The sequence below is a fragment of the Anolis sagrei genome, chromosome 6, assembly GCF_037176765.1.
Source record: "Anolis sagrei isolate rAnoSag1 chromosome 6, rAnoSag1.mat, whole genome shotgun sequence".
Lineage (NCBI taxonomy): Eukaryota > Metazoa > Chordata > Lepidosauria > Squamata > Dactyloidae > Anolis > Anolis sagrei.
The window spans coordinates 58,578,447-58,592,366 of NC_090026.1; the positions used below are offsets into that span (position 1 = coordinate 58,578,447).

At 42.3% G+C, this 13,920-nt stretch overlaps 1 protein-coding gene across 7 annotated transcripts in view; it reads right to left on the bottom strand.

Annotated features, from left to right (window-relative positions):
* Nucleotides 1-1,825: 1,825 nt before the first annotated feature.
* TMEM245 (transmembrane protein 245) overlaps nucleotides 1,826-13,920 on the bottom strand; it is a 144,020-nt gene continuing 131,925 nt past the window's right edge. For 3 of the 7 annotated variants that reach the window (XM_060781429.2, XM_060781428.2, XM_060781427.2), the window contains 4 exons: nucleotides 12,272-12,372; nucleotides 6,433-6,607; nucleotides 5,548-5,742; nucleotides 1,826-3,210 (listed from right to left, as the gene is read on the bottom strand). In XM_060781429.2, the coding sequence (XP_060637412.2) occupies nucleotides 3,165-3,210; nucleotides 5,548-5,742; nucleotides 6,433-6,607; nucleotides 12,272-12,372 (517 nt within the window). In that variant the 3' untranslated portion in view covers nucleotides 1,826-3,164. Of the gene's footprint in view, nucleotides 3,211-5,547; nucleotides 5,743-6,432; nucleotides 6,608-7,396; nucleotides 8,720-12,271; nucleotides 12,373-13,920 lie in introns of those variants that run through there. The other 4 variants (XR_009631749.2, XM_060781430.2, XM_067470138.1 and 1 more) reach the window with 4 other exon arrangements.

Genomic DNA, 13,920 nt, shown 5'->3' on the forward strand with positions numbered 1-13,920 from the left:
ATAATAAAGAGTTCACTGGCACCTATAGAGCATTTGAGGGGATGTCTCTCTATTTAAACTTTCGCTGCCACCATAAACTAAATAAACAGGAACCCTCTAGCTATTTAAGATATTAAAAACACTTCTAGGACCACCAAGTACTGTGTCTTTTAAAAGGCTTCTTTGAAGGAAAACAGGTGAGGTTGATTTAAAAAGAAAAAAGACTAAATCCACAAATGTACGCTTGACTCAGGCTTAAGTTTCAAAAATAATCAAATAACGTTTATTGATAGAAGTACAGAATGAAGTGAATGCAGTTTAGTAAGCTTGGCTGTTACAGATAAAATGTGTTGGTTCTTAAAAGCGTAACGGTTTCATGAGAATGGTTCCTTCTTGGTTACAAATATAAACCCAGCTATTTCTTCCCTAAATAGCTGTAACCAGTTTGCCACAGCTCACTTGGCTGGCAAACTTCAGGCAAACTGCCTATTCTAATCACGAACTCCTAAAACTGTAACCCTGCTCTAGCTCTAACATCAACCAGACTCCCTCTGACTAAAAACAGCTCCTTTCTTTCCCTCCAAACAGTCCAACTCCGACCCCCTTTAACAAACCAATCCTGGCTGTTTCCAGGCTGGCTCAGGCCTAGGCCACTCCCCCTCTCTGAACTGGAGTTTTCCCTAAACTAAGATGGCTCCTGCTGCCCTCTGCCAGGCCTTCTAAGCTGAAACTAACTAGCCTGCCTCTCCTAGGCCCTGCCACCCACGCTGGCAAGGTAAGGGATCTTCACACTCCACTCCCAGCCGCGCCGGGAGAAAAAGCCCCCGCTGGGTCCTTTGCAGCTGGGAGGCTTCTTCCTTCCACACAGGGAGAGCGGCCAGAGCAGAGCGTGTCCCAAAGTGATGGAGCAGCGCCGGGTGGGCGTGGCCAGGGAATGCCGGCGTTCCCTTGCCACGCCCACTCGGTGCTGCTCCGTCGTTTTGGGACACGCTCTACTCCGGCCGCTCTTCCTGTGTGGAAGGAAGAAGCCTTCCAGCTGGGTCCTTTGCAGCTGGGAGGCTTCTTCCTTCCACACAGGGAGAGCGGCCAGAGCAGAGCGTGTCCGAAATCGGCGAAGCGGCGCTGGGTGGGCGTGGCCAGGCCAGGCCAGGCTGGCGGGCCGGAGAAATGCCCACGGCGGGCCGCATACGGCCCGCAGGCCGTAGTTTGGGGACCCCTGGTATAAGCAATGGCTCATCGTCTTGAAAAAAATCCTGCGTTTTCTTCTGGCTCCACATGTTCAGTGGGCTCAGAAGTCATTAGATCTTCTGCAGCTGTCTCCACAGTTGTTTGTTCTTCTGTTTCACAGTTGCTTCTTATTTCTTCAAGTTCGACTTCACTGAGCAAGCACCTTTTTACTGGTGATGTATCTCCTCTGGTCAGCAAGCCTCTGTTCAGTTACAGTTGAATCTGGATATTCAAGTTTCCATAGCTGGTACATCCGTTTTTGGTATCCACGTTTTTGTGGTTCTGATCTATAATAGCATTTCATGACAGTTCAGTTCTGTGGCATTGAAAATTCCTGCCGCTTCTGTAGTTGTTTTGCTTCTAGTTGCCCTACAGGCCCATGCCCTGGTTGCTCAGCAGTGGGTCCTGGTTCCTGTAGCCCACTTTTCGACGGGTGCCCAGGGGAAGCAATCTCCATGGTCCTTAATAATAATAATAATAATAATAATAATAATAATAATAATAATCTGACAGGGTGCTTTGATTGTGCTTTCCCTGCATGAAGGCAGAGTGAAGGGCATTGGACTAGATGGCTCAAGGGGTCTCTTGCAACTCTGCTTATTATTACCAATCATTAATATTGAGGTTAGATAGCCATCTGACAGGGGAGCTTTGATTGTGCTTTCCCTGCGTGAAGGCAGAGTGAAGGGGGTGGCTTTTAGAGGTCCCTTCCAACTCTAGGATTCTATGAAAGGAGTCTTAGTTGACCATAAGCTGAACATGAGCCAACAATGTGATGCTGCAGCTGAAAAGGCCAATAGGAGAAGCCTGAGAGAAGGCGAAAAGGAACTGATATGAAACTTTACCTCAGATAGTTCTTTAATTACTTTTAATGATAATTATTTAATGCAACTGTTTATTTTAATTTATTGATCAATGTTTTATCATTAACATTTTGAATAATTTATTTAAGTTCTATTCCATTGAGGCAATTATAAGAGAAGTTACTACACTTTATCGTGTGCCAAAGATTTTTGAAGCTTCATAGCAAAAGGAGATACTAATAAGCTGATATTTTAATATATGTCAGTCTTAAAATCCCTAAACAGTCCACCTGCCAAGTCATGCACTATAGTGCTATATTTTCTGGAAAATATTGAAGCATTTGAAAAATCTGCACAAATAATTTTAAGGAACTTATTGTCATTTTGGGACACCTATCACTCTGAAAACTGTTGAAAACAAAAGTTAGTCATATACCTGCTATAAAAGAATATCCTTTTCAAGCCTAGCAGAAAATAATTACACACTTCTGTTACAAAGCCACTAGTGATATAGCATCTTGACAGCAGCAATGTTACTGACATCACGATAGTGTCAAAAGGTGATCATAACCATGCTCGGCTTTTACCAAGTACTTAACACCTCTACAAATATGAATATCCTTGAGACATTAGTCATATTCAACTGTCATTAACACAGGATAAATAAACACAGGGAGAATGTAATGCGCCTAATGGAGAACCCAGTGTTTATATTTCTTATACCAACAGCACCTGAACAGGGTTAAACTGGATATTTTAAGAACAAAAGTGCTCTAAATTTTAAAATTTCAATATGTATATTATCAAAAAATATAAGTACAAAATTAAAAATGTCAATAGATGAAAGCCTAGCTACAAATGACCAAAATATGACTCAGGGAGTTTTGGGGGGAAGACAAGATGTTGCAACCATCCACTCAATATTTGAGGTTTGTGCAATAAGCAAACAACAGGCATTAAACATTTTCACTTGCAAAGGCAGCATATGGAGTGATCTACAGCATCAGCAGTGATGCTCATACATGAGGCTTCATTCGTGAAGGTTGTCACTAGGCACAGCTGGAGAAAGATTCATGGGTCACTGCTCTCTTGAGCTTCATGACCAGAGAAGAAACAAGAGTTATTCCAGTAGGAGACATCCAAATACGAATTGTTTCACTCTGTGGCAGTTTTCAGTTCCTCAGGACTTTCTTTAGATTGTCTACAAAGAAAAAAATCAGAAAGAGTAAAATACTTATGAACATTTGTACAAATTACTACTGCTGCTGCTACTACTACTACTACAAACTTCACAAGGAAATGCAGAGTAATAGAAATGGCGTATGTATGAGAGACAAATGAGGAAGGGGAAGGAAGAAATTCCCCATTTAACAGTATCTAGACTAGCAAAATCTGCCAATTATTATTCTGTTATGATCACCATTGCAGTATTCCAAAAATCTTAAATGAAGATCAAAATACGTGATTTTGTTTTTTTTAAAAAAACCATAGATATACTCCTAAAGTTCCTAGAAGAAGGGATTGTTCAGTGAGATTCATTACTCACACATTATTGCAAAACAAAAATCCTCAAACAACCAATCCAAAACAAAAACCCTTTATAGTTTTGAGTCTGTGGGAGTGAAAGCATATGTCTTAAACATCTTACTTATTTCTTTTTCATTTTAAACACACATACACTTGGAATCATGGCATGTCAAGCTAACATGTAAAAGCTGAAGGCAGATTTCATAGCCAGAATTATGGATTTTGATATGATCCATGGATAGTTTGAGGGCCATACCATGGAAAAGGGAAAGCACTGATGTTATCACAGAGGGCCCACTGCTCCTGGTCGCTACTGCCATTTCTCCATCCATGCATTTAAAAGAGCCAGAAGCAATACTGGCAGCCAGCAGAAGAAGTAGAGTCAATGCTTCTTCTAGTCCAACCTCCTTGCTGTGCAGCATTACACAATCAAATCACTCCTGACAGATGGCCATTTAGCTTCTGTTTTAAAAACTCCAGGGAATTTGGTTCCACTACACTGCTGAACAGCTCTTACCGCCAGGAAATTCTTTGTAGTGTTTAGGTGGAAACTCTTTTTCTATACAGTAGTTTGGACACAGAGCAATGGGTTTAAACTACTGGAGTAGTAAAAATGAGCTTGCTCCATCTTGAATGTAACTTCCTTTCCAATATCATGGCACTTTTTAACCATCTCTTCTCCAAGCTTCAAGCATGCTAAACTACCTAAGTTGATCCTCAGAGGGATCAACTTTCCCGACCATTTTGGTCACCCTCCTCCCAAAACAGTTTCTATTTTGTTTCAATGTTGTCTGTTCGCCAAATCCTTCCAAAAATCTTAAATGAAGATCAAAACACAGTGCATGAAGCACAGGCAGAGACATCTCCAGCTCATCCCCTGCTTGGGTATCAGCCAGCACGTCAACTACTTAAATCCAGACATAGTTTTCTAAGATCTACAGAGACACTCGCTGGAACGCCTCAGCAAGTGAGAGTCCAAAAATGGCAGGCTCAAACCCAGAACCTCAACCAATGGCTGATACCAAATGAGAGACTCCCCCCTGGGCACACAGAGGACTGGGCGACCCGGAAGGCGCTGAACAGACTGCGCTCTGGCACCACGAGATGCAGAGCCAACCTTTAGAAATGGGGCTACAAAGTGGAATCCTCGACATGCGAGTGCGGAGAAGAGCAAACCACAGACCACCTGCTGCAATGCAACCTGAGCCCAGCCACATGCACAATGGAGGACCTTCTTGCAGCAACTCCAGAAGCACTCCAAGTGGCCAGATACTGGTCAAAGGACATTTAATCAACTACCAAACTCACACATTTTGTATTTTCTCTGTTTGTTTGCTTTGTTCTGTTAGAAATGTAATATAATTGACTGGCTGCCCTGACACGAGAAAAAAAAAAGTGCGTGAAAGATTTGTGGACTGGGGCATCAGTTCAACAATGGCACTACCACAGGCCTTTTTAAAACTTCCATTTCAATCCAGACAATAAGCCAGGAAAGGAAACAGCAGGGAAACTGTTCTGGCCAGAAGCTTAGCAGTTTCTTTTCATAAGTCAGTACTTTGGGTGGCTGTGACATTTAAACCTCTGCTGTTGAGAGGAAAACACATTTCTGGCTTTGCCTATTGAGGGGTAGGCCTCTTTCTCTTCAATTGCCTGTTCACTATGCAATGTGTGCCTGCTCCACAATTTGGAGTCGACGTATTTCATTTGGCTGCTTGCCCAGCTGACACACAATCCCCTCCCCTTCTCTTTTTCTTTGAATTTGCAAACTGAACTAACAAAAAACTTAATTCTCCAAATCATTAAAAAGCAAAACAAGCCATGTTGGTCATAATAAAATAAATTACCTTCATAGCAGAGCAATACTATTTTAGCCCAATAAAACGATTTCACCAATATGACAATAGTTCATTTCTCAGTAAAACCAAAAGACAATGTAAATATTGGTGGCCAGAACCAATAGGCAAATTGTAGAAGGTGGTAGTAATTTGTGACAATTAGTATAGTAGCTTACCGATATATCTGTAAAGGCCAAGGTATTTGTGATGGTGTGGGCAATGAGGATGTTGGACTCAAAAGCATAGCACTGTAGATATTAGAGGCTACCACAAGTATACACAGGAGTATGGGTCCTATGATGGCTCCTTCTAGTCCAAGGTAATAAGCTCCACCAGCTACTGCAAGGCCTGTCAGGTATGGATGTCCTCCTCTGCAATCACAACATACTTATTTACAACTGTACAGAACTACATCTTAACTAGCAGCACTAATGCTCTTCTACAACATTTGAAGATGGGATCTACACTACAGCACTGGTTACTTGTACATATTTCATTGGTGACAGGGCTGAACTAGCAGACTTAATCTTTGATAACTAATATTTAGTTTGGTAGCCCAGCTTCATATTGCTTTAAAATATCTATCCCATGATTTCAGAGTTGTTACTTTTCCTGAATTAGTTGAATTCATGTCATTTTTTTTGTGTGTGTCAGAAGCGACTTGAGAAACTGTAAATAGCTTTTGGTGTGAGAGAATTGTCTGTCTGCAAGGACGTTGCCCAGGGGATGTGTGGATGTTTCACCATCCTTATGGGAGGCTTCTCCCATGTCCCCACATGGGGAGCTGGAGCTGACAGAGGGAGCTCATCCGCACTCTCCCTGGATTTGAACCTACGACCTGTCGGTCTTCAGTCCTGTCGGCACAAGGGTTTAACCGACTGTGCCATGGGGGCTTCTTTGTCATTTGGTGAGTTGTGTCTTTAAATCACATGCAAGGTAATTTCTGAGAACAATTTTAACCATTTCCTATCCTCTGTGTAATTGAACTTGCAAACACTTTCCAGTTAGTCTACTATAGGATTTCTCCCAATATCTTTAGAACTTTGTTCAGAAATACTTACCCAGATATATCAGAATAGATTGCTGTGTCTACAAAATATGTTGGTAACAGATGGCAAACCAAGAGGAGGACGGCTTTATATCCCTCTCCTTGAACAAGCCAAAGGTCTAGAACTGCAGGTATCGCTGCCCAATATGTCCCCAGAAATGGAACAACTCCAAGTAGTGCAGCTAGTGCTAAAGGTAGACAAAATCTAGAGTTAGAAGTCAGAATTCAACCATCAACGTATTTCACTAGAAATAGATTCTTGTAAAAAAAATTGCAACTCTTCATAGCACAATTGGGTTTAAATGCATGAGATTATTTAGATAAATTATAATAGTTCAAATTATAATTATGATTATAAAAGTCAATAATTGCACCATTAGGTCAACAACATAGAAACAATCCAGATGACGTAGCAGATGTTTGTATAATAGCAAATTACTAATTGAATTCCTCATTTGGGATTAGCATGTCTTCTTTACCATTATGACTGTACCCCTGTCCACCATAGCAATATCATTACCAAATTCACAAATGAGACAACCATGGTGAGGCTTATCTCTGAAGGGGATGAATCTGCCTATCGGGATGAGGTGGATCGGCTGCTCTCATAGTACAGGGACAATAATGGTAGGTTACATACCTGTGACCATCTTTCTTTGAGTGGTGCTCTGTGAATTCACACATGTGGAGTGTCTGCGCCTGCGCGGGCACCAACAGAAACTTCTCCAGTTTAAACTTTTCAAGTTTTGGCGGTAACCCCGCCTAGTCCCCGGCAGGGTATAACAGCAAGGCAGCGAGAAAGACGGAGGTTTGTTAGAGGGGAAGCTGGGCGGGTTTGTGTGAATTCACAGAGCACCACTCGAAGAAAGATGGTCACAGGTATGTAACCTACCATTTTTCTTCGTGGTCTCTGTGAATGCACACATGTGGAGAATAGCAAGCTGAGGTCCCGGAGGCGGGAAGAACAAACCGACCCCTTTATGAAGGACCAAAATTTTTTATTGAAGTATCAAAAACAGTAGCACATGAAAAAAGGACAGACATCCATAACACAGGAGTGCATGACCCTCCTTGGCCAGAAAGGCCGTTAACACAGTATAAAAACACTCATTCATATGAGGGCACAGACATAATGATTGCATGAGAATGAAACGTTACAGTTAATTTACAGTCATGAGGTCGCAGAGAGCCTCAAGAGCAGCAACAATCCAGAGCAAAAACTGCGAAAACATTGAGTATGTATAATGAACACAAGGGGACACCATCCTGGTGTCAGAACCGCATGTTTTTCCCCTGCCATCATATAAATCAAGGAATGAAACAATAAAGCATGTAAAGCATAACACTAAAAACAGCACATAAGAACCGAAAACAGTTACAACATTGTTGTAGGCATTTGGACACTGACATCGGTACCGAGGTGCTTGGTATTGAGGTTAGGGAGGGCAAGAAGTTAAGATTGCCCTACTGAAGGCCATATCAGACCTACGCCTAGTGTCCAGTCTGTAATGCGAAACAAAGGTCAAATGGTTGTGGTAGGTTTTTCCAGGCTATATGGCCATGTTCTGGAGGCAATTTTTCTCCTGACGTTTCGCCTGCATCTATGGCAAGCATCCTCAGAGGTAGTGAGGTCTGTTGGAAGTAGGAAAATGGGTTTATATATCCGTGGAATGACCAGGGTGAGACAAAGGGGCTAGGTGTGAATGTTTCAGCTGATCACCTTGATTAGCATTCAATGGCTTGGTAGTGTCTGGGGGGAATCTTTTGTTGAGAGTGATTTTATGTGCCTGTTTGTTTCCCCTCTGTTGTTTTGCTGTTGTAATTTTTGGCTTTTTTAATACTGGTAGCCAGATTTTGTTCATTTTCATGGTTTCTTTATTTCTGTTGAAATTGTCCACATGCTTGTGGATTTTAATAGCTTCTCTGTGTAATCTGACATGGTGGTTGTGAGAGTGGTCCAGCACTTCTGTGTTCTCAAATAATATGCTGTGTCCAGGTTGGTTCATCAGGTGCTCTGCTATGGCTGATTTCTCTGGTTGGAGTAGTTTGCAGTGCCTTTCATGTTCCTTGATGCGTGTCTGGGCGCTGCGTTTGGTGGTCCCTATGTAGACTTGTCCACAGCTGCATGGTACACGGTAGACTCCTGCAGAGGTGAGAGGATCCCTCTTGTCCTTTGCTGAATGTAGCATATGTTGGATTTTCTTGGTGGGTCTGCAAGTGGTCAAAGGCTTCGCCCAAATGGCCGCCTTGCATATCGAGTCCAAGGGAGGTGCAGTCTTTTCTGTCGGAGTGGAGGGAGACTGAAAAAAGAAAGGTAGAACAATGTCCTCATTAACATGGAAGGGGGAAACAATCTTTGGTAAAAAAAGAAATGTCCATGCAGAGAACCGCCCTGTCTGCATGGAAAAGCAAATATGGTTCATTGACCCTCAGTCAGCTCCTGCCAGGTCTTAGAACAAAACCACGCTCACAAGTGCAATTTCTTGAACACGGTTTAATTCAGTCTATACAGGATACTTAGAAAGAGAGATCTGAGGGTTTCCCGCCAATGCCTGCACTACATTCCCTTTGGTTCCTCCCCCCCTTCTTCCCCCCTTATCACAAGTTGTGGCTACATTCCATTCCCACATCAACAAAGCATTCTCTTCTGCCAGATGGCTCCTATCAACCCATAATTCACACCGATGTCAGGAGGGAGTCTTCGAGGCAAGGAGGAGGCTCTGGCTGTGTTTTCTTAACTCGAAGGCCACATCCTGACACCCTCAACGCTGCCAACTCAGACGGCCTGCGGGCAGAAGTGATCGCCACTAGAAACACCACTTTCCAGGAGAGTAGGCGAAGGTTGACAGTTGCTAAGGGCTCGAACGGCAGTAACACCAGCCTGGAGAGCACAAGATCGAGGTTCCAGCCAGGAGTCGGAGGTTCCGATTGCTCTGCGCAGGCGCAGGAAAATACCACATGTATGATTCACAGGGACCACGACAGGGAATGATGTGTTGTTTTATGGTGTGAATGGGGGAAAGCCTTTAATTTTGTTGTGCATTAGCACAATCTATATAAATAAAAATGTAATGTTTGTTTATGGAATTAATGTAACTCAAAAACCACTGAACGAACTGACAAGAAATTTGGAAACTGCACTCCTAACAGACTATGACTATCACTAACAGTTTATGACTATCCTAACAGTTTATAACTATCACTCAGAGGAAGAGTGTTAAACATCCAAAAAAAGCTAAATGACGATACAGCGGAGGCTCGAAAACAGTAGCTCCCAGCATCCCCTAGACCTCCTCCTTTAGGGGAGGAGGGTGCTCCAAATGCACTGCTTCCAAGCTGCAAGCTTGCTTCTCCTTGGATTTCTTTGAAAGCATTCCTATTCATACATTTTTCCTATTTCCTATTCCTGGACTTCAACTCCCACCCATCCCTCAGATAGATAAGATATATAGGTGAGATAGAGATAGATTGTAGGTAGATAAATTAGGAGGACTGCTGGGAGTTACAGTCCAAGAATAGGTAGAGAAGGAAGAAAGGAGAGAAAGAGAAAGGGAGGGGAAGAAAGGAAAGAGGTAGAGAAGAAAGGAAGGAAGAAGGGAAAAAGGGAAGGAAGGAAAGAAGGAAGGAAAGAGGGAAGGAAGGTTGGTCACAGCAACGTGTTGCAGGTACAGCTAGTGAGAAATAAAGCTATTCTATTCTATTAGAATTCAGTAGATTTTACCCAATGCAGCCCAAGAGCGGGAACATTTGTACATGAAGAATTACCATTCCTTTTTCTTAAGACTCATAGGTACCTTGTCTTCTGAAAGCAAAGAGTTTTAGAAAGTCCTAAGATGTAGGTGGGATGCTGTACTAGAACTGGATGGAATAAATCCGGTGTCAATGTCCCCATACAAGTTCAGGCAATCACATTGATTGAATTATGTGCCTTTCTACTGTCACCAATTTATTTATTTCTTTACTTCATTTATATACCGCTTTTCTCAGCCCTCAGGTGACTCAAAGCTGTTAACAACAGCAAAATTCAATGCAAAAACATCACAAAACGAATATGGGACAGTTAAAAACAGTAGCATCATCAATGATTAAACATCAATATAACAATCATTAGTGTCTCATCAGTAAAATCAGAATCCAATCTCATCATCCATTATTCCGTATTCCTATATTCAATTACACTGCTTAATCGAATGCTTGTTCGAACAGCCAGCTCTTCACTTTCCTCCGAAACGCCAACAGGGAGGGGGCCGATCTGATATCCGTAGGAAGGGCGTTCCACAGCCGAGGGGCCACCACTGAGAAGGCCCTGTCTCTTGTCCCCGCCAGGCGCGCCTGTGATGCAGGCGGGATCGAGAGCAGGGCCTCCCCAGATTATCTTAATGTCCTAGTTGGTTCATAGGAGGAGATGCGTTCGGAGAGGTAAGTAGGGCCAGAACCGTTTAGGGCTTTATAGGCTAACGCCAGCACTTTGAATTGTGCCCGGTAGCAAACTGGCAGCCAGTGGAGCTGGCGCAACAGAGGAGTTGTATGCTCCATGAGTGCCGCTCCTGTTAGCAACCTGGCTGCCAAATGCTGGACCATTTGAAGCTTCCGAGCAGTCTTCAAAGGCAACCCCACGTAGAGAGCATTGCAGTAGTCTATACGGGATGTAACCAGAGCGTGGACTACCGTGGCCAAGTCACACTTCCCAAGGTATGGGCGCAGCTGGCACACAAGTTTTAACTGTGCGAATGCTCCCCTGGTCACCGCTGAAACCTGAGGTTCCAGGCTCAGCGATGAATCCAAGCTCACACCCAAGCTGCGAACCTGCGTCTTCAGGGGGAGTGTAACCCCATCCAACACAGGCTGTAACCCTATGCCCTGTTCGGCCTTGCGACTTACCAGTTTGTTCAATTTGTTCGCTCTCATCCAGACCATTACAGCGGCCAAGCATCGGTTCAGGACCTGAACAGCCTTTTTAGTAGAAGGTGGAAAGGAGTGACAGAGTTGGACATCATTTGCGTACAGATGACATCGTACTCCGAAACTCCGGATGATCTCCCCCAGCGGCTTCATGTAGATGTTAAACAACATGGGAGACAATATTGAACCCTGTGGAACCCCACAAGACAATGGTTGTGGGGTTCCTAGAGGGTCGATCTCACTTTCTGAGATCGACCCTCTAGGAAGGACCGGAGCCACTGCAGAACAGTACCCCCAAGGCCCATTCCTGCGAGGCGTCCCACAAAGATACCGTGGTCGACGGTATCGAAGGCCGCTGAGAGGTCCAGCAGAACCAACAGGGACACACTCCCCGTCTAGCTCCTGGCATAGATCATCCACTAAGGCGACCAAGACTGTTTCAGTTCCATGTCCCGGCCTAAAGCCAGACTGTGCCGAATCCAGATAATCAGTGTCTTCCAAGAATACCTGGAGTTGTGAAGCCACCACACTTTGCCCAAAAAGGGGAAATTGGAAACTGGCCAATAGTTGTCGAATTGAGTGGGGTTCAGTGATGGTTTTTTCAATCTAAGTCAACTGACTTAGATCTTGATTAACTTGTCCCACTAATTTCTAAAGAACCTACATGGACCTAATTTACTAGAAGATATATCCAGCCCAGTATAATTCAGTATCCATTATACAGAAGACAATTAAAATGTCATTTAGGCAACAAAATTATTGCTACAGTGGCCAGAAATATGGGAAAAATGAAGGATGGACTAAGAGTTACCAGGATTTTACAGGACGGATAATTTGAGGAATATACAGAATTTTTTTTGCTCCAGCACAAATATAAAATCTTGCCATAAACAGTGAGTGAAATCCTGAGTCACCTTCCAGAATCAAGTATCATTGTTTTTACTTCTCACCTGAGGGTATGAAGACAATGTTTATGCCAAAAACAGTATGGGTTAGCCAGGTGTACAGCCCATAGAATCCAGCCATTTTGAGGGATGCATCAAATACACCTCTAGAAAAAACAAAGAAAGCCACGTAAAATCTACTAACTGACCTGCATGAAAATCCTGTCTTTAAAAGAGGTTAAAAACAAATGTATCAGTTCCCTTAATATCAAAGCTGTTTACTAAATATTCTACTAGTGATGAAGATAATTCTACTTGCTCTTTGGTTCATTGACTTGAAGCAAGGGACAAACTATTTTGATTTAATTTCTGTATCCCAAATTTCAATGTGGGCCACACACATCTGGCAGTGCAGCAATCTGAAATGGAAGAAACTATCAACTTTATAGTATCTCCAAACTGTTATTTTCTCATCAGAATAAGACACGTGAGGAATGCGCACAGTGTTTTAGAGTAGATTGTTGCTTCATGCATGCAGGGATATGATTTAACCCCAAGGTAAGATTGATCTTTGCCACATGTCTTGTTTTACCAAAGAAATGACGTGGGAGTGAATGCATTATTGCAGCAGCATTGACTTTGGTTGAGATTGCAGCTCCAGACTCAAACAATTGTTTCTTGGCCCTATAATGACCCACCTCTGAATGAGGTATTACCTGACTGGTAGTATTAATGATACCGTTACTCAAATGAATGAAAACTGATAGATTGTTATATAAACACAAAATGTTTTATAAAACCCATAAATCACACAAAAAGTCAATGCTATCACTTGAAAGCCTTTACTGATAGTTATCGTCTGATATTTTTATTTGCTGCTGTTATTATTTTATAATTATTCCACTTTTAATTATAATTTCAAAAACAGTTAGCTTTGAAATAACAAAGCAATAAATTTTCAAATAAAAGCAAACCCAGAAAGATCCCAGTGCTAAGGCCTTCCTCTCTGATCTTTTCTGTACATATTCCTGAAATGTAGCAGCAACTATAAATGTGGGCACTTCACAAATCTTTACAGGCTTCTACCATTGATATATTGCCATATTATAAGAGACCTTTGCAGTATAGCTAGCAATAGGAAATTGAATATTGCACAATAGTGATAGAACTAATCTAGTTTGCACAGCTGTACGGATTACAAGCTAATTTTTGAGAAACACTTCATATGTTATACAATCATTATTATCCAGTATTATCAGTAGTACAATAACAGTAATTATTAAAGTTATTACCAGAAAATGCATATATATGGTTATGGGAAAATAAATCTAGGTTTCCTAGTTTGCAGTTTTGATGGCAGAAAGTGAAATTGAGCCAAATAATGGAGAGAACATCTGTGACTGAACAGTGAGATAGTCAGCTTTGCTGCTCCTTTCAAGATGCAATTCTTTCTCTTCTTAGCAAACTTAATGGTTTTATCACTCAAAGAGGTGAGAGGTAGCTCTAAGATCACCAATAAATTGGAAACAAGTTGACGGCACAACAATAAAAATGTACCTAAGTAATTTATTTATTATTTATCTCAAGCATTTATACCTTGTCCTTCTCACCTCCCCCCAGGGGAGGGGGGACAGGACTCAGGGTGGCTTACAGAAGGCAACTGTTAGATGCCAAACATGGTAAGGATTGACACTAAACAGCAGTTAAACAATTAA